Source organism: Pantherophis guttatus, chromosome 2 (genome assembly GCF_059756535.1).
Source record: "Pantherophis guttatus breed Tessera chromosome 2, ASM5975653v1, whole genome shotgun sequence".
In the NCBI taxonomy this organism is placed as follows: Eukaryota; Metazoa; Chordata; class Lepidosauria; order Squamata; family Colubridae; genus Pantherophis; species Pantherophis guttatus.
Genome location: NC_142064.1, coordinates 118,088,211 through 118,109,056, shown reverse-complemented (window position 1 = coordinate 118,109,056; position 20,846 = coordinate 118,088,211). Strand labels below are relative to the sequence as shown.

At 39.3% G+C, this 20,846-nt stretch overlaps 1 protein-coding gene across 3 annotated transcripts in view; it reads right to left on the bottom strand.

Moving 5' to 3' along the window:
* Positions 1-15,234, bottom strand: part of IRAK1 (interleukin 1 receptor associated kinase 1) — a 39,440-nt gene extending 24,206 nt beyond the window's left edge. For 2 of the 3 annotated variants that reach the window (XR_004594222.3, XM_087886564.1), the window contains exons 1-4: positions 14,542-14,967; positions 6,825-6,992; positions 5,445-5,606; positions 984-1,090 (exon numbers count right to left, since the gene is read on the bottom strand). Coding sequence is in view for 2 of the 3 variants with exons in the window: in XM_087886564.1 (XP_087742690.1) it covers positions 984-1,090; positions 5,445-5,606; positions 6,825-6,992; positions 14,542-14,650 (546 nt within the window). In the remaining variant the exon portion in view is untranslated. Of the gene's footprint in view, positions 1-983; positions 1,091-5,444; positions 5,607-6,824; positions 6,993-14,541; positions 14,968-15,031 lie in introns of those variants that run through there. The other variant, XM_034434236.3, reaches the window with a different exon arrangement.
* Positions 15,235-20,846: the final 5,612 nt, after the last annotated feature.

Here is a 20,846-nt window from a genome sequence, read left to right as displayed (position 1 = left end):
TTTATAAAAGGGAGGTTGATGAATTGGAGCAAAGGGAGTTAAAGAACATGTGGGAGTTTTGAACTTTATAATTTGTTAGTTTATTTTAGCATATGTTTGTTAAATGCTATATCCTGTTTTTGCTCTGGGAAGTCAGGGGGGATGGGGAGGGTGGGATAAGGGATGGGGGGGAAGTGATGAATAGAGAAACGTTTTAGCAGAAGAAAGTATATTCTATAAGTAGAACACAGGAGTTGCTCAGACACTAAAGGAGGAAAATATTTCACAGCAACGAAGTTAGAAAGGAGAGAGGAGGAGGGGGTAGGAAGAGGAGAGGGAGGGTGAGGAATGGAAGAAAGGAGAGGAGGAAGGGAAGGGAAGGGGACAGGAGTAGGAGTGAAGGCGAGAAGGGGGAAAAGAAGAGAGAAGTGGGGGAAAGGGAAAGGAAGTAGGATGAGGTGGGAGAGGAGGCAGGAGAAAGTAGGAGAGAAGAGGAGGGAAGGGAAAGAAAGGAGGAGAAGAAGAAGGTTTGTTGTGGAATGAGGGAAGAAAGAGAAGAAGAACAACTCCAAATGTAATTAGAATGTCTTATTTTAATGCTTTCTTTAAGGGAAACATGTATATGTAGGATTTCTTATGTATAAGAAAATGTACAATTTCTATTATGTGGGGAAGGGGAAAGGGTGGGGGGGAGAAAATTGTTTGTATTTCTTATAAAACTTTTCAATAAAAAAAGAAAAGAAAAGATACATATATCTTGAATATCTATGAAAGATACCGATTATGCCTGCTACGCACAATTAGACACGAAACAAACTTGTTATAAAAAAACACAGAACAAATCATTGTAGCTCACAGGAAGTCCTAAATATCTGCTATTACCATAAACAACCAAACATTAAAGTTCTACCAACTTTTGCCCACATCATCGTTTCTCTTATATTGACCATTATCTCTTCTGACTACATCCCACTGAATGCAAGCAAGCAGAATGCAGTCTATACCTGTGTGTCACTCTGTGCAGGAGGCGATGGTAGGGTGTTGGAGGCTGCACTGCTGAAATGGCTCCTTGGAGTGGAGACTCTTGAAGGGAGCTGACGATTGGAGTGATCTGATTGCCCAAGAAATAAGAGGGAATACAGTTACAATCAAGGTTCAAAATAGCCCTAGTACTCATAGCCCATTCACCTCTTTGAGAAGGTCTGGTGAAACAAGAATATGCATAGAAATAAACTGAAAAGTGAAGCATGAAAGAGGAAGGGAAGGCACTACATTAGTGTGGAATTACGAACTATATACAGGAAACGGTTTATTCTAAAAAAACTCATGAGCATTTAATTCTAGTAATGCGTGTTGCATCAGGCATCCCTTTGAAATTGGTTTTTCTATCCTAAAACAGATGTTCTAGAAGGAAGTAGAAGGCGATTTAATAAGTACTCATGAAGTTCTCACTTTCATTTGAAAGAAGACAGTTTCAAGACTGCCATACCAAGTTTTAAAGTGGATGAAACTTCATAAGTATCTTTACACTGGGTGTGCATATGAAACTTTTAGGGAATTCAGTGACTCCCTTGACTAATTTTTTATCGTTTACAGAAATACAATTTGGGAGAGGAGGGAGACAAGCATGCAAACTTTATTCAAGATCCCAAGCTGATTTTCCTGGTGACAAATTTTGGTTGCTTTTGCCTATAGGCTTTACTATTCTCCACTGCAGAGCACAGTTCTGCTCATTGGGAGCTTGCTGTACCTAGAAGCTTCTAATACCAAAGCCAGCAAAACAATTTCCTCCTGTTATTAATTAACCATCTTAAATACTATCAGAATGATCTCTCTCCTTCTCCCTCCTTCCCTCTTCTCACTGACCATATTAATACCAAACCAAATAAACTTGGTGAAAGATCAGGGTTTTCACCTCTGGCAAGGAGGGTTATACTTCTTACTTATAGGCCAGACACATCTCCCATTGAAATAAATCCATCTGACTCTATCTTGGGGAGAGAATTTCCTATTTTTTCAGCCAGGAAAAACCAATAATAGCTTTTTGCAACCAAAGACCCTTCAGAGGTATTCAAACTAAAGTCCCAGAATTCCCAGACAGCACAAATAGTATCAAGTTTAGAGAAATTGTCAAAGGACCAAACCACAAAGTACATGTGGAACTTTGGAACCTGGTACCATCTTTGCCTCATTTTTTTTCAATAAAATTTTCAACTTCTTCACTTCCAGGAAAGAGGAGGAAGAAGGAGGGAATTAAACATATTCATCCCCATCCCCCCCCCCGTGAAATGGTTTTCCCTCAGGATTTCAAACAATCATTTCTATGTGAACTTTTAAAAACAGCAGAGAAGGTAGGAAATAGGGCAATTTATGTGAAATTCAGCTTCCCCAGAAACTCTGTATCACTTATATGGATTATTGCAACAACAATTGGGAAGCCTACACTTTCCAGAAATGATTTGACAAATTCCTTGACTTTTACAAAGGCTGTCTCTACAATGAGTAAACATACTGAATCATAGACAGAGTCTTCCTACATTATCTTTTAAAGACAGAACTGGGTAATCGGGCTTCTCGCACTAGTTAAAATGTACACAAGATGAGTGGGAAGTTGAAAGACACAGTAATAGCAAACAAAAAGTGATAAATTTTTACAAAAGTGATGATTCAAAAATGTACATTAGCAATTTTTCACCATACATATTTTGAAAATTACAATTGCTATGTAATAAAATAAGGTAGCCTTCTAAGCAACAAGATACTGTGTTATTTATTAATCTCTTATTTCAATCTGTAGTTTATTTTACCTTCCATAGGGTAGTTCAGTAATCCAGTCAACACCAAATCCCAAACAATATAAAATAATTAAAGCCCAGTTAATTTTAGCAATTAAAATTCAAGTATCTCAAACACTAAAGACCTCATAAAAAGGGAGATCCCTCCTGGGGCTATGCATTCCAAAAAAAGGTGACTTGGAAAGTATGGGGGCTCACCTGTCACACCTATCAACATCAACATCAGCAAATTCAATCTAAATGTTTGAGAAGAGTTATTTCCCAGACTGAGTAAATCCATATTCTGTCAGGTTAAACAAGGAGCAGTAAAAATTTTTCCCATGTCAAAGTTCAAAACTTCTACATAGCCTTTGCCTTACCATCTCACCAGTGGGAAGCTCATGAATTTGTTCTTATTTCCATTTAAAAATGTAGACTGTAAAGTCTTAAAAAAATGTATCACCATTTAAAAACAATCTACACCAATAGAAACAACCAAATCACTGAAAAAGAGAGACTTATTAACAGCCACTTATTTGGAACAAACAGACACGAAATGAACAAACTATGAAAATGTCTGCAAAGAGGTCTGGTACAGATGAGCTTACAGTATGTTCCCTCCTGGCTCACTGCTCTTGTACCAGGAGCAGCTTAAATAGACAAGCTGGGTTATAAAAGCTTGTGGACTAGTAGGTATTTGAGAATATAGGTGGAAGAAATTTCAAGTAGAAAAATAAAGATAGGAAAAATATTTGGAGTGTAGCTTTTGGAATTCTTTTCAACCCATTAATAGCAACTCCACTCAGGATAAACAAAAATCGGAAGAAGGAAGAGCAGGGATTAACAAAGGAGCAATTGGCAGCCTCTGAGCGGTTTCTCATTTATCTTTCTTATAGGGATGCATTATGTTTTTTTTAATTCTAGATTTCTATTTCTCCACAGTGACTAGACTAATCTGCCCATTTTTTAACTCTCTTGTTTTTAACCAGTTTCTACCACCACACAAAATTTGGACCCATTCTGCTCTGTGTTACTCTGCTGACCGATTAGAGTCCCAAACACCTTTACTTGATTTCTTTCCAACATTCTGATGGGTTGGAAAGTATAAAACTCTATTAGTCTTTTTAGAGTTTGCATACTATTTTTTTAAAAAAACAAATCACTCCAGGCAATTCAAAGGCGCAAATACAAAAATTATTTTTTTTTTAATTTTTTAAATACGTACCTAAGCAAATATAATCAAAAGTAAATATACTGACATTTCAGATTCATTCAAGAACGGAAGCTATTAAACATTTTATGCAGTGTAAACCTGAGCCACAACAATAAACCTCATATAAAATCTGTTCAGGTGCAGACGGGGGTGGGCGGGGTGTTATTCTCTCAGAGATGTAGGGCATCAATCAAGAACTCAGAGCAGGAAGTGGGGGGAGGAATTGGCTATGATCATCTGAGACATTCTGACATTGTTCAGAGATGCTGTTCTATAAAACCTGGTTGCAAGGCTTCTTTGTTAGTATATGCTCAACAGTTGAGCTGTTGCTAGTCTAACAACCTCCCTGCCGCATAAGACACTTTATCAAAATAGTTTTACCATGTTTTTCTAATAAAAATTCTAAATGTGCCAAACCACATCTGGCTACAATGCCAGAAGTAAAGCTGAAAAAGTGAGGAAAATTTTACATCTTCACTTTTTGCTAAAGTTTAAAGTAGAAAGTAAAAATGCATGCTTGGGCTCATCATCCTTTCTGAGACCACACTACAGATGAAAACTGCATTGTTACAGTTGTTTCTGTGACAAGAATTGTAGATGGGGAGAGGAATGAGAATTGCTGGCCTTATGAAATCTTTCAAATCTATATTGCATTGTCAAACCCTTAGTCATAAAACCTCAATATATTCATGCACTCTCCTTTCAGTTACTTTTCATAACTGCAAAAAGAGAACATTGCTGAAGAAGAATCACAGAAAAATCTGCAAGAAAAATCACAGAGAATGGCAAGAAGAATGATCAAAAGGATTGAAATAATCTCTTTAGGAGGAACAGATCCTCTGCAAAATCACTGGGGGGGGGAGATTATTTTAAAAATACAATTACTTTCTATATGGTACAAGAATTTGGAATCATAACTGACATGTTCAGAAATAACAAGAAGGAACTTCCTGCTACACCAATGTGTAATATTATTGGTTTATATTAACTTTCTAAAAATTAATACAACTTTTAATATAACTTGATCAAGATTAGACTTGTTGTCATCTGTAAAGCAAATTAGAATCCAGTTATTCAAATGTTAATAAATTTCTATATGCTAGATTCTTGTTCCACTTTCTTCTCATGTACTCTGAAATTTTATCAGGCACATCTTCATAATTTTAAAAGATAGTAACCTAGAGCAATTTTTAGGCAGTTGAATTTTGTGACCAGTGTCAATTTCTACACTGCATAATCAGTGTTTAGAATATCTGCAGTCTTGCTGAGGAGACTCTGAGTAGGTGAAACTTGTGCTCCATTGTTCCAAGCCCAAATGCTTTTGAGTTTTATGAAATGAGGGTTTCATGAAATGGAAAACATTTCATGCTTCAAATATCTGAGGAAAGTTGCCCCTGAACAACCCCATTGGACAGGAAAACAAATTATACTTTTGTTCCTACACATTTCAGGAGCAATGGCAAACATACAGCTTGTACCTGGTTCAGGTGGGGAGGGTTTTTGGTGGGGTTCCCACGTTTTTGTAATGATCTTGCAGCTGCCTCTGCCACCTGGGTCTGGAGCAGGTGGGGGTTTAGGAGAAGTAGAAGGCTTTTGAGAAGACACTGGCTTGGCCTTCTGGGAACATGGCAACAGACATCCTGTAAGAAGAAGAATGGAGAAAAAAGAATTAAATACTAGTTCATATACAACTTTGGTTGCTGTAGTTCTGTACCCAACTATTATGTTTTGTAAATTATGTATCATATTTTTGAATGTTATCCAAGCCCAATGATTAGCTGCTTAAACAACAATTAATTAAACAATAGTTTAGCTATCACGCAAATTAGCTTTTTATAAAGATACTTGCAACAAATAATTCACATTAGTTCTAATGGGTAGGAGAAGTTATTGCTCTTAAGAATCCACTTGTCTACAGAAAGCCAAATCCCTCTTACAGCCAGTTAGCAGATTCTAGAGGATTCTAGAGAATTGGCAACAATCAGGATGAACAGTAGAGTGACTTGGACCAGTAAAGAAAAGGCCATGGCCATTTGCAGCATTAGCTTCCTGTCACCTTTAGCTAGATTGCCTTGAAAGTTAGAGATGTTATGTATAGAAATGTTAAATGGCTTTCTTTTTCCTACTGACCTGCTCACTTCAATAGATTGCAACTTAAAAATGCTGCACACAGAGCTTTGTGCAAATGTTGTGTGCAGAAGTTTATATTTTAAGACCAACGTAGAACTTTAGCCCAAGAGCTCTGGAAAACAATAGGTTATGTGAATATAGCATAAGATAAAATTAACAAGCAATTTGGGGATCATAAAATCTAAGTTAGTTGTTTCAGAACAGGTTTATGTCTATCGTCATTGCTGGAAACATTCTGTGATATTATTTGTGAAGAAAGTAATAGAAGCATTCTAGATTCTACGTTTATATGGACATGCAGCATCTATGATGAACATATGACATTATCATATGGCAATACAACACTAACCAACACTGAAAAGCCATCCAGACTCACTCATATGTGTTTTATCTAAGCCTGTTTATTGAGGCAAGAGTCACTCTGCTGGCTTTCATAGCTAAGGTGGGACTTAAACTCACAGTTGTCTGCTTTCTAACCTGGTGCCTTAATCACAAGCTGCCTACAGTCATCTTGGAGGGATGGGCAGCATACAAGTTTGATTGATAAATAAAATGAAAAAATAAAATAAACCACTAGGCCAAACTGGTTCTGTGAAACCAGGGCGGCATATAAATCAAAATTTAAAAAAAAAAAAAAAAACCAACTCAAAAAATTACTTGGGTAGATCCCTTTAATTCCTCCAGAGCTACCAACTTCATCTAAACTGAAGGAGGCAGGAGGGAATCACCTGAAACAATGGTATCACGTGCCCGGTATAGCTGCAAGTCATCGAGTATCTGAATTAAATCCTCAACGTAGGCGTTGCGATTCATCCAGGTCCACATAAGATTGTGCGTCCGCCCATCCATCTTCTCATACAGTCGCAATTCAACCTGGTTTCGTACAATCCTGGAAGCTAGTGTGAAAGAGAGAAAGGCCAGTTACCAACCACACATTTACTATCAAGGGTGTAACCTCATAATTAGCCTCATATATAACAGGCTTGACTATTGTGCGAGAGTCTAGACTGAATGCTAATAAATTACTATTGATATACTAGACAACCCAGGTCCTGTTGCATCATTATTTCAGATATATTTCCTTCTATAAAAAGAGAAACAGAATGATCGGGGAGGTAGGTGGGGCAAAAAAATAGTGGGAGCAGGAGCAACTTCCAACTTCCTGCTGGCTTCCCCACTGAGTTTCCTTGTGGGAATTTGGTAGAGAGCAATGGAAAGCTTCTTCCCTTCTATTTGTAGGAGGCAGGTAAGTAGCTGCTGCTGAGTAGAGCAAGGGGCAAGGGATCCAGACTGGCTGGAAACACAGTATTCACACAATGTTGGAAATGAAAATCATTCCCACCAGTAGCCCGTAGCACTGAAGCAGCCACAACTTTCCCAAATTTCATTCCTAGAAGTCAGGTTTATAATGTAAGTTAGCCTGTTTGAGGTACTTTGGTTCAAAAGTTGTTCCTCTATAATACTCTATTTCACCCAGTTAAAGATCATATGAGAATTTTAGTAGTATATAAATTCAATTGTCTTGTAAACAAAACATAACAATATCCATTTATATCTTGCATCCCCTCTTTAGCTCTCTTTCCAATTCTAAGTGGATAATTGCTACAATCGGATTTTTTGATCCAAACCAAAAAGTCAATTAATGTTTCAGGAACCTCAAATATCTGGCCAGTAACACACTTCCCAATTCACACTGGTTGGAAAGTTACCAGATCTGGGAAGGCTGACATAGACAAAATGTTTCTATGCTATAGGATCTGAACACAAATATAGGAACTATCTCATATAACACCAAATTATTTATCCATTTATTTTTGCCTTACCTATTTTGATTCATGCTAGCTTAAGGAGTTTCTCTTTCTTATGTGTTCACTTTTCTTTTAATGGAGATGTTAAGAACTCAATTTAGGAGTACTGTAGATTAAATTATGTTCTTCCTTTGCATATTTTACAAAGTAAGGCCCAAGCAACTTTTAATCAGCAGCTGTGACAGACAAGAAATGAGAAAGAAAACTGAAAGAATCATTTGCTTGCCTCTGACTAAACTGAAGTGAATTAATACAGCTGGCATTCAGCTCTTGGTTCATTTCAACATCAGACCTGCATTCATCTTTGGTTGATAAACACCTATCTGTTCAAGGAATTTAATAAACACTATTCAGTTTTTTCCTGTCTTGAATATGTCCAGGATCTGCCTGGTATTGCTGTTTTTGGTAACAAGCACATGGCCAGTAACATTAACTAACATACAGGAACTAAAATTGATATTAGATAAAAATGAACTGCCAAACCAGATGTTCTTATGGTTCTATACTCCATTTTTACCATTCCCATCTTATCAAGTAACATCACAAGTGTGTGTTTCATATTTCTATACCACCAATCTCCCTCCTGAGTTGTAATAAAAATAATGGGCACATGACGTAGATTGTTCCCGATAGGCTCTTTTCTCCCATTGGCATTAAAGGGGAAGCTGGCATCTTTACAATTTCTCCCTTATCCCATTGGCATTTCAGGGGGTAAAAAGAGAGTAGCAGTTGCCCAGTGCTGTATTTGAATGTGTATCCAGAAAAATATCAAAGGTAAGTTGTGACAAAGAACATCATGTGAGACGGGGAGATAGTTGAGAACCTCATTTGTTTGACTAAGAGAGCATTTTGTAAGTTACCACACTTATTTCAACAGCCACTTTTTTTTTGTAAAGAATTTTTTATTTTTTTTCCAACATAAACATAAAAAATAAATGTTTTTCAAGAACGAAGTCTTGGTCCCGTCACAAATGGGTACACTAATTTAACAAATGAAAAACAAACAATTTTAACATAAATTCCAACATCTTAATAAATGTTTCTATTATCTCATCATACATCCTAACCTCCTACTAAGGCAAAACTCCTTTTTATATTCAATTATAAATTTAATTATAAATCAAAATTCAATACCCCTTTATCTAAATTTTTTATCCCTTGCTCCTTTTAGCATCAACATTAAACACAAAATCAATTCTATTAATCTATATATTTACAATTTTATCACCACAAATCTTAATTTCCAAGTGTATACAACTCAATTATTTCAATTTTAATCAAAATTTCTTTCTATTTTTCTCGTTTTCTAAACCCAATCTATCCTATCAGGTTCTTAAACTTTTACACAGAAATCTCAAAATTTACCATTTCATTTTAATTATTACCCGTTTTCTTTTTCACCCCTTATTAATAATTATTCTTCAATATATTCTCCTCATTCTTCTCCATTACTCCACCTATTGTTTGGCTGATTTCCAGCATAGCATATTTTGGCTGAGTTTACAGCATATTATCCTCCTTAACTCCCCCTTTTATTTGGCTGATTACCAGCATTTTCCATTGTTTTGGCTGATTTCCAGCATATTTTGTTTTGGCTGATTAACAGCATTCTCCTCCTTAACTCCACCTATTATTTGGCTGATTAACAGCATTCTCCTCCTCAACTCCACCTATTATTTGTCTGATTTCCAGCATTTCATTATTTGTCTGATTTCTCAGCATATTCTCCTCCATTAACTCCAACTTCTATTCTACTAACTTATTAAAAATTTCTTTTTCCATATGTTATCTATAATCCACTATTTCCAACTGTACTCTTCCAGGGTGTTCCCCCATTTGTTTGTTAATATTAATCATTCCCAACATATATTAAATGCAATCACAATTATAACTTTCATCTGTGTACCTTAATACATTATCACCCCGTCGCAGGGAGGCGGAGCCGACCAGGTGGTTCCGCCCCAGGCGCCTGATGGATCCTGATAGGTTCCAGATGGAGCTTGGACCATTTCCTGAAACTCTAGCTCACGACTCGGCTGATGACCTGGTGGCCGCCTGGGATAGTGCGGCTGCCGGGGCTTTGGACCAGGTCGTGCCTTTGCGGCCTCTGACCCGGCACCGAACTCACTTAGCTCCTTGGTTCTCTGAGGAGCTGAGAGAGATGAAGCGCCAGAAAAGACGCCTAGAGAGCGGTTGGAGGGCCAGCCGTTCCGAATCCGACTTGACACTGGTAAGGTCTCATATTAAGACCTACCTAGTGGCGATAAAAGCGAAATCTAGCTATTTTGCCGCTCTTATCGCGTCATCAGATAACCTCCCAGCCACCCTGTTCAGGGTGACCCGCTCCCTTCTCCATCTGGGAGCGCGGGAGGACCCCTTGCAGGGCCGACCTGAGGATTTTGTACAGTATCTGGATGATAAAATAACTCAGATTCGGGAAGACTTGGCCGCTGACTGGGTTAGTTCAGACGAGATGACTGAGGCAGGCCTTGAGAGTGTTATCTGGGAGGAGTTCGATCCTGTGGCTCCCGAGGACGTGGACAGGATCTTGGGACGGCTGAACGCCACCACATGTTTATTGGACCCGTGTCCCTCCTGGTTGGTGCTGGCTTCCCGGGAGGTTACACGAGGCTGGCTCCAGGGAATCATCAACGCTTCTTTGAATGAGGGTGTCCTGCCGGCCGCCTTGAAAGAGGCGGTGGTGAGGCCTCTCCTCAAGAAGCCATCCCTGGATCCGGCTGTTTTGGTTAACTATCGTCTAGTCTCCAACCTTCGCTTTATTGTGAAGGTTGTTGAGAGTGTGGTGGCGCGACAGCTTCCACAGTGGATGAAGCTGTCTATTTGGATCCGCTCCAGTCCGGCTTCAGACCTGGGTACAGCACGAAAACGGCATTGGTCGCGTTGGTGGATGATCTCTGGAGGGCTCGGGATAGGAGCTACTCCTCTATCCTGGTCCTGTTAGACCTCTCAGCGGCTTTTGATACCATCGACCATGGTATCATGTTGCGCCGGCTGGAGGAGTGGGAGTGGGGGGCACCGTTTTGCGGTGGTTCTCCTCCTATCTCTCTGACCGGTCGCAATCCGTGTTGACAGGGGGGCAGCGGTCGACCTTGAGGCGCCTTGTTTGTGGGGTACCACAAGGGTCGGTCCTCTCGCCCATCCTGTTCAACATTTATGTGAAGCCACTGGGTGAGATCATCCGTGGTTTTGGGGTGGAGTTCCATCAGTACGCTGATGATACTCAGCTGTACATCTCCACCCCAGACCATCCCAACGATGCCTTGGAAGTGATGTCCCAGTGCCTGGAGGCCGTGCGGGTCTGGATGGGGAGAAACAGGCTTTGACTCAACCCTTCCAAGACTGAGTGGCTGTGGCTGCCGGCATCCCGGTATAGCCAGCTGACGCCATCGCTGGTTATTGGGGGCGAATCACTGGCCCCCACGGAAAGGGCCCGCAACTTGGGCGTCCTCCTGGACACACGGCTGTCTTTAGAAGGGCATATGACGGCCGTGGCCAGGGGGGCTTTTTATCAGGTTCGCCTGATACGCCAGTTGCGCCCCTTTCTGGATCGGGACTCCCTACGTCACTCAAGCACTCGTTACCTCTCGACTGGACTATTGTAATGCTCTCTACATGGGGCTCCCCTTGGGGTACACCCAGAGGCTCCAACTGGTGCAGAATGCGGCTGCGCGGGGGATTATGGGAGCGACGGGGCGCTCCCATGTGACTCCTCTCCTGCGCAAGCTGCATTGGCTTCCGGTGGACTTCTGGGTGCGCTTCAAGGTGTTGGTGATCACCTTTAAAGCGCTCCATGGCTTAGGGCCAGGGTACTTACGGGACCGCCTTCTGCCACCAATAGCCTCCCACCGGCCAGTTCGCTCCCACAGAGAGGGCCTCCTCAGGGTGCCGTCAGCTAGACAATGCCAGCTGGCGACCCCCAGGAGGAGAGCCTTCTCTGTGGTGGCACCTACCCTCTGGAACAATCTACCCCCAGAGATACGAGTGATCCCCGACCTCCGGACTTTTCGTCGGGCCCTAAAAACTCATCTCTTTCAGTTAGCCGGTCTCTCTTGATTTTATGATTTTATGGTTGATTTTAAATTTTGATATGGATTTTAAATTGACAAATTTTAAACTATGGGCCAAATTTAATTATTTTAAATTTATTTTTAATTGTACTTTATGTATAAATGTTTTATTTTGGCTGTTCACCGCCCTGAGTCGTAAAGGAGAAGGGCGGTATAGAAATTTGAATAATAAATAAATAAATAAAATAAAAAATCATTAACATTTAATTATAATTATCATCCACCACTTTGTTATCAAATTAAACTAAGCATGTTACAAGTCATGCTTTTATCACTTTTAGTTACCTTAGCTTCCCATTTCTATTTTTATAATATTTCTATCTTTGTTTACTATAAACACTTGTTTTTATTTAAAGCTCATTTAAATGTTGAAGCATTTAAACAATTAAACATTCAAACATTGCTATTCAATTTATCTATTTTGCTTTTTCTTTTCATTATCTGTCCATATACATTTCAATTCAAAGTCAATACTTCCATGCTTAAAACTCTGCATATCCTTTTGATTCCATTATAAAGTCTGTTTCAACTTTATTTCAACAGCCACTTTTGATATCATCAACTTTGTACTCTCAACATTTCATAAGTGCCAAGGGGCCTAACAAGATTGTTTTATTTCCTAAAGAACTCCATTCTGGAATTAAAATTTATACTTTTATTGTGGGCATTCTCTCAGCCCCCACATTTTTTGGGTCATTTTAGTTTAGCTACATTTAAGATTAATCAATTGATTAGCCAATCAAATTTTAGTTTTAAAGCTTGGAGTATAGCTGCCATTTGCCCAAAGTATAGTCATCTTTGCACCAACAGGGAAGACAAATTGCACAGCTTGCATTTGGAAGCACTGACTTATTCAACTGTTATCGCAACCCAAATGCCACTGGTTATCCGAAGTGACCATAACTGGTTGGGGGTTTTTAACATATGAAACTGAGGAGGGTTTCCTGTCAAAACCATAGGATGTTTTTACACAAAATTTGAATATGTATAGAAGGGAAAGAGAGAGATAAAATCTATCTTGGAGTGCAGGACAATTTGGTAGCGCTGTACATGCCTGATGGTTTACTGTCTGCTCTTCAGTTATGATTTTTAAAGTAATCTTTACTCTGAGATCATTTCAGCCATTCTTAGATCTTCAAGCAATTGCATCTCCCTTTTTCTGGAGGATGGGTGGAAATAAATTTTCCCCCTGTCAATCCTTCCTTCATTATAATTTTTAGTGCACATTTTAAATCCTCAAATTAAGTTTTAGAAAGTCCTATCTCTACCCCATATGATACAGTATATTATTTCTGTTTCAGGGCTGCCAAAGGAAATAAGCCAATATGACTTCTGGCTAGATGAGAACCCATTTTGAGCTGTACCTCAGAGCCTCACAGTGACGGAAGTTATAATCTTCGGAAAATATTACACCATTCTTCATTTGCTGAGATCATGGTCCTAAGGATATCAGTGTGCCACTGGATTAGACTACATGGCCACTCCATTTAGCATCTTACTTCAAACATGGCTAGCCATTTGCTCTAGAAAGCCCCCAAACAGAATGTGTATGTACCATAATATGCTAGTTCCATTTAGATCTAACTTCTTTTAAAACCATTTTATATCTTGGAATAGCAGACTCCATAAATTTCCTATTTACTGTGGGAACAACTATTTCTTTTTTGTCTGTTCTTGCTCCACTATATTTGGAGTGAAATTTTGCTTCTACTGGTAAACAACAACAACACATTTTTCTTTATCCTTTCCCATTATACTATTGATATGTATAGATATTCTCTTCTATGGATAAATACATAAAATTGGATATAAGACATGTATATATAAGAATTGAACTGTACTTCTGCTTAACTCTCTTCAGCCAGATTTTTGGCTACTTTTTTGGCAGGTCTTTTCTTATTTGAAACACTAAACTCAATACTGCTGTTGTTCCATTTAACCCATAGATATTTACTGAAAGGAAGAAACAAGAAAAGGCACAATCTGATGTATGAGAATTGGTAAGAGAAAGAAATAGGTCATCTTCTATGTAAGGCACTGAGAGACGTTAGTTTTGGTTCCAATGGCAAAGAAATGTGTTTAACAAATAAACAAACTGAAGGATTTTTTTTAAAAAAAAGAAGCCCTGGCTACAAAAGCAACACACAAGAGACACAGCATTTGAGAGGGGGAATCCACCTAAATGGATCCAGTGGTTCGGGGCAGATGGCTTAATGGTGTTCAGGTAAGGTACCTTACAGCAGAGATCCACCCACTCGAACCAAGCACGTCCATAGCCCAACAGAGTGGGCACAAACCTAGATTTAAAGACAGGTAGGGGTCCATGGGAAAGATATAAGCCGAGCCCAGGAATTTACCTGTGGTTAAAAAGGCAAAAGCCCCAGAAGACACCAGAAGACGGGGCAGCAGAGGCCAAGCCCATATTCTGCCTACATTCTACCATATGCGCTTGCCCTTCCGCTTTACCCAAGGGACCCTTTCCCCTTCGCCTGGCTGGCCAGCAAACTCAAGCCCCTCTCCCTCTCCCCCCCGCCCCCACGGCCACTTACCGAAACGCTCCCACTCGGCCCGGTCCAGCGCGTCCATGATTTCGTAGAACTTGCACATGACCGCGGGAGGCAAATCGTAAAGGAGCCGGGTCGATCCGGAACCGGCCATAACCCCCTGGTCTTCGCTATGACTACCGCCCTCCACCGCCCAGGCCAGGCCATAGGAGAGGCTGGACAAGGGGGAGGGGGAAAAAAAAGAAAGAAAAAGCGGGGGTGAGGAAAGAAAAGGGGCTACTTCCCCTTTAAATAGCACTCAGTAAGAGGAAGAAAAGGGTCGTTTCGGCAGGCTCCCGCTCATCCTCCTGCGCATGTGCCAATGGCAACGTGCATCTTCTCTCCAGGCGCGCCACTGTCATACGCAGAGAGGCCATCTTGGAGGTGGCGGCCGTCTTTGGACGTATCAGTTTGGGAGTCCCTCTTTTTAATGCACTCCCTCCTCCCCCCCCCCCAGCTCCGAGTAGGGGATATAATGTTTAAGGGTTTTACTTACGATATAGTCTTGACTGTCGTGGCTTTCGACGGCAGGGTCAAGGATGTGAAGCCGCCACACACACACCCCGCCCCATAGCTGCGCTATCACACACTTGGGGACGCCGCGGAGCGACGTTGTGCATAGGTTGCTCAGACGTTGCAGGTCTTTCCTAGAGGTGAGGCTTATACGAATCGAAGCGTGCAAGGCGACGAGTTCTGTCTGCCTTTATCTGGGAGTAAACTCCATTCGACTTAAATGTACCCGCTGAATACAGGTAGCATGGAGTTATACAAAACAACCTCTTTTTATCTTTTTGTTTGCTGCTGCAGCAGAGCGCATGGGCCTGAATTGTACCCAAATGGACAGCGGAGTAAGTGAACAATCGAGGCTTGAGAAGGGCAGCCGAACCAGATAGTTTTGTCAAGATGACAATTCAAATTAATTTTTCACATGCCTGATGAAGCCCAGATAACACAATGTCACTCAAGGAACTTCTGTTATCCTATTCATTCAAGTATATTAAAGCACTTTTCTGTCCTTGATGTATGCTTGCTTGATTGCAAATTCCAGATTTGAGTCCAGATGGTAGGATTCCATATTCTTAGGAAATCTCCTTTAAGTCATTACTCAGATGCCCCTATACCATTCGGTGGAGCAGAATAGTTCTGAACAGTAGAACTGCGTAATTGGAAGAAAATTTCAGGAAACATATATACCCATAAGCATCAATGAACTCAATTGATCTTTGGAATAGATGTGCATTGATTTTTTTTTTACTTAATTTATTTTGATAGAAAATACACTGCTGATTTGTTCATTCTGATATATATTATTCCTGCTCGAATCATGGCAAGCCCAATATTAGGATTACAGATTTTTTTCTGCAATTCCTTATAGTAGCCCTACTTAAGCAATTAGGCATAAACTGCTAGTTTAGGTAATAAATTCTGATTGTTATTCATGGTTGTCCACTATTTGAAGAAAAAGATGCCGTTTGGGTGTTCCCTGATAAATAGATTGTAAAACTCCTTTGTTACGATCCTGTAATCCCTTAATTTGAGAGAGTTGGGGCGACTGAATGGACACAGCAGATATTTTTTCTTTGCATTCTAGTAAAGAAACATCTCTAGCTACCTAGGATTGAACCCTCAACTTTCCGAGTGGGAGGCAAACACTAGGCCCCCACACTGCTCTATAAACAGATGGCAAAACTTATTTTAATACAAATGCAGATAGCCATCGACTTACAATCACAATTGAGCCCAAAATTTATGTTGCTAAGTGAAACATTTGTTAAGTGATTTTTGCCTCATTTTACAACCTTTCTTTCCATAATTAAGTGAATCACTGCAGTTGTTAAATTAGTAACACAGGGTTGTTAAGTGAATCTGGTTTGCCCATTGCCTTTGCTTGTCAGATTGTAAAAGGTGATCACTTCAGTGCAACCATCATAAATATGAGTCAGTTGTCAAGCGTCTGAATTATGATCATGTGACCATGGGGATGCTGCAATGGTCGTAAGTGTGAAAAATGACCCTGTCACTTTTTCAGTGCCGTAACTTTGAACAGTTGCTAAATGAACTATTATAAATTGAGGACTATCTGTACTGATTCTGTGGAAAATATGTTTGTACACTACTTCTAAATCCAGCTTGGTGGTTCCTGCCAAGCACTTTTGAGACTGAAATATGACTCCTATTTCAGCTCACTGCACCAGCTTCTTGAATGTCAATATGGCAAGAATGGCTATCTGCTTTCTGTATATGGGTACTAACAGCATTTTCTCTCTGCTTGGTACAGGAGACATCTCTCATTTTTTAAAGTATACATTAATGTATCATAGTTAAAATATTTTCTAAAAGGAACTTACTATTTTTCCTATTTGTCCCTAGCTAAGACTGGGACAGTTGCTTAGCTGAAATATCTATCATAGGATGTAAAACTCAGTTATGTGATAGCTTACCTTTTTATTAGTTCATAATTTCTTATCACACCAATCTTCCAGATGGCAATCTCTTATAATCCTAAACAGAATCAAGCAGTATTCAGGACAAGAAATAAAAAGGGTAAAACAAGTTTCATTGTAGCAGAAATTGAAGATTTCTGGTGAAAATGAATTAGTCTTCCAAATAATATATAGAGTAAAAAAGTATGCAATCTTCAGTGACACGAAGACACATCCACATTTGACTTGGGTGAAACAAATTATGGAAAAGCCAGGGTCCCCCCTCCCACAGGTTTTGGACCAGTTTTCAGTGGGGAAGGAAAGTCAGTTCTGGAAATTTATAATGTTCATCCAAAGAACCATATTTCTAGATACTACCGTATAATATTGCTGTCTGTGATCAAAACTGTTGGATGAGTAGCAAACTATATATCTAAGGATATCTGTTTATAACATGAGAAAAGAAAGTATGATCTTCCCTATGGTAGCTCTTGGGGTGGGGGGTGGGGGGGCATGAAGTCCCAAACAATGAAAGTGAGTTGCAATGATCTCAGGGACAGTTCTGAGAGTCTGGAGGTGTTAATGGAGGTGTTCCAGGTTCTTTAACCTGGAAGTGTTTCAGGGGCAGCCTTTCTCTACCCATGAATCCTGGATGGATTGGATTGGATGGATGAGTGAAAAGTGATAACAATGCTGCCTCCTAGGAGTCAGTGGGGATGTTTAATGATTTACAGGGGAATGGTCTTGGTGGTTATTGATTCAGTAGATGGGATATTATCACTGGCTTTTGTGATCAGGATGGCCTGTAATAAAAATGTTGCTTATATCTGTCCAGATTGTGATAGGGAATATAGCCAAAAAGGCATATACAATGCAGAGGGAGTATGATAGATAAGGCCAGTATTCCTCTCTGCACAAGCAAGATCCTGATAGCTATCAGATCTTGGAAAAATATATTGTCCAAGCAATGTTGATGAGTTTGATAGGAGTTTCTGATGTTCTGAAAATATATGAAGATGGCAAGAAAAGATGATCAGGTTTGATACAAAGCAGAAGCTTGATACCTAAGTAGCCTACTAGATTCTGGAGAAAGCCCTGTTTGAAAGTAGCCAGTGGATTTCTACTTTAGATGTGGAATCTCTCCCTAGCTAATCATCTGTCATCTGATTCAGAAACTGAGAAGTGGTAGCAGGAGCAATTCCACTGGTATTAAGGTTTGCATTCCCACTACAAAATCTTGCATCTGAATTTCAGATATTACTAATTGGCTGGCATACTTGAACTAGGTGTATTTTCTCAATCTTTTTCCTTTTTTTCCCCTTGGGTGCATCTGCAGGAGCATCTAAGTTCCACTTTGACATCCATCTAGTTTTTCCAATCCATCTGCAGATAACTTGACTCACATTACATGGCAGTTCCAGGAAAGCCACGCAAGGCTAAATCTAATCTCAGGTTCTGTGTTGTTGCTACTTTCATTTGTGATATGTTCTCCTCAGAACCAAGAAGGAACAAAACTAATTGCATGTGCATCAGTGTTCAGGCAGTTAGCTGCTTTTAGGTCTGCTCCTAGAGCTCATGAGTGCAAAGCTTGTTTTTTCATGAGCCTGTATCATGAAAGCTTGACAAATGGGTAAGATTTTATTATAAGCTCCTTTCTTGGGTACACCAAGAGGCTGGATCATCAGATGAAGATTCCTCTCTCATCATCCCAGTATTTCCAGAACTGGGAATTTCTGGCATTCAGAGCCTTTCAATATCATACATGAAAATGATATTGCCAAAATGATATACTGTTTGTTCTAAAAATAAATGAAAAAAATTGAATATCAAATAGAAAGGAAACCAAACAAATGCAGGAAAAATCTTAATACTTTTTAAGAAATACAGATAGCACTTTGAAATTGAGCTGAAGAGAAATTGAGGGCATTAGCCAGAGCCGTGCCAAATCCTGTGCAACTTCTGAGGAGCTGCAATTCCTCCTCCTGATTGAAGTGCCACAGATACTCCAATTAGATCTCTCAAAGACTGGATGAAATTTTAGGCCCTTTTCAGAGAGCAAATGTATTAGGATAAGAATGGGAGCAGGCCTCTGGAAAGCATACTGCTATCATTCCCATCCAAAAACTTCCCCTCAAGCTCTCAAAACAGCTGAAATCGTGGCAGTAAAATTTTGTCACTTTTGTCATTGAATTCTGGCAGTAGGGGTTAAATTGTGGGGCTGGCCCCATGTGCATAATAATAATTAAAACCAAACTGAAGAATTTTTAGTAATGATTTGCACTGAATTTCTGTAAAGGCAGCACAGGAAGAGGCTAACATTAAGAGAAAGGATAACATTATAAATTTGATGACATTTTCCATGGTTTGGCATTTTGGAACAGTGTAGAAAAGAAAGCTCAGAATTGTGCAGTCATAAGGTTACCTGAATTCCTTTTTGGTTCTAATGAAAAATGTTCAGTATGATTTAATAGAGGTGAGTTTGTATCATGTTTCCATAATGAAAAGTATGCTGTCCTTTACTGAATAAACACAGTTGGTTTAACTTTGCATTAATTGTAGATAAGAGCCTTAATATATGAGGTGAGGTCCACACAATATATTAAATCTTCAATGGCAGTAATTTCCTGGTCCCCATGCTCTGTATTGCCATTGGTAAATTTGACCCTAAAGAGCTGGTGTAATAATTAGGATTAGCTACTGATAGAGAAATGGAGGAAAGTTACCCAAGCCTCTTTATTTTTTAATTTAACTCCATATTTTTGAGATGAGAAAAGTCAGCTCTAATAATGGAGATACTGCTTCAGGGGTATTTCCATTTATGTCTGCTCCTAACCTCCACCTCATTTTTGGGGTAGGGAAATGCTTAACAATAGGCTAACCCTTTGTGGTAGATTCACAACACATGGAGCCATATTTGACCAGATCAGCCAAAACCAAGAATGGCCACAACTCTAATATTAATATTCTGTCTTAAGAGTCTCAACTATTGGGTAGATACTAATGATATCCACTGCCCAGCTACAGAATAACTTGACATTTTTTTTTTTTGAATACATTGGGCCTTAAATTCCACTGACACGGTATAGCTAATCATATTTGTTCTATGATCTCTTACATTGTAACTATGTGATAAGTAATTTCTAGTGTCAGAAATATTGCCCTAAACAGATGTTGAAAAATGCTTCCTGTAACATAAAATAAGCATTACCATGTATTATTAAAAATTAAATATAAAAGGTACGTCTAGCTTCCTGTTTATGTTGATGTATAAAGTGTTTTATGCCATGTGATAGGAAGCTAAAAAGTGATAAACAGTTGTATTAATAAATAATATGGAACACTGTAGAGGAAAAGAGAATTCTCCATTAAATCCAGCCTAGAGTTTTATGAAACTCCAAAATGCCCTCTGCACCCTGAGAATTTTTTTTTTTTTGGGGGGGGGGGGATTAATTTTTTCAAAAGAAATATTCTTGCAGCAGTGAAACTTGGCTAGTCAACAAGATGGCCACTTTTCAATCAACTCAAAAGCTAAAAGACATCCTCGGCCACAACAGAGAAAAAAATATTATATTTTAATGGCAGGGCAGAACATTTCTACCTTGGTAATAAAAGGCTCAAACAGATCTGTAACATTTTACATAGGTTTATAATCCAATTCTAGCACAGAATACAGTACTTACCAACATGAGATGCAACTAGATTACTGTGTAGAATGCATGCTGAGTGCTAAAATTGGGCCTGCATGTATTTTTAACATAAAAATATAAATTATTCTTTTATATGAATGCATATAAATATGCAGTTTCCACAGTATTTTTCCCCAAAAGGAAGAGGAAAATGCTTGTTTTTAACAACAACAAAAGATAAAGACACTCATAAAGAAAGGAC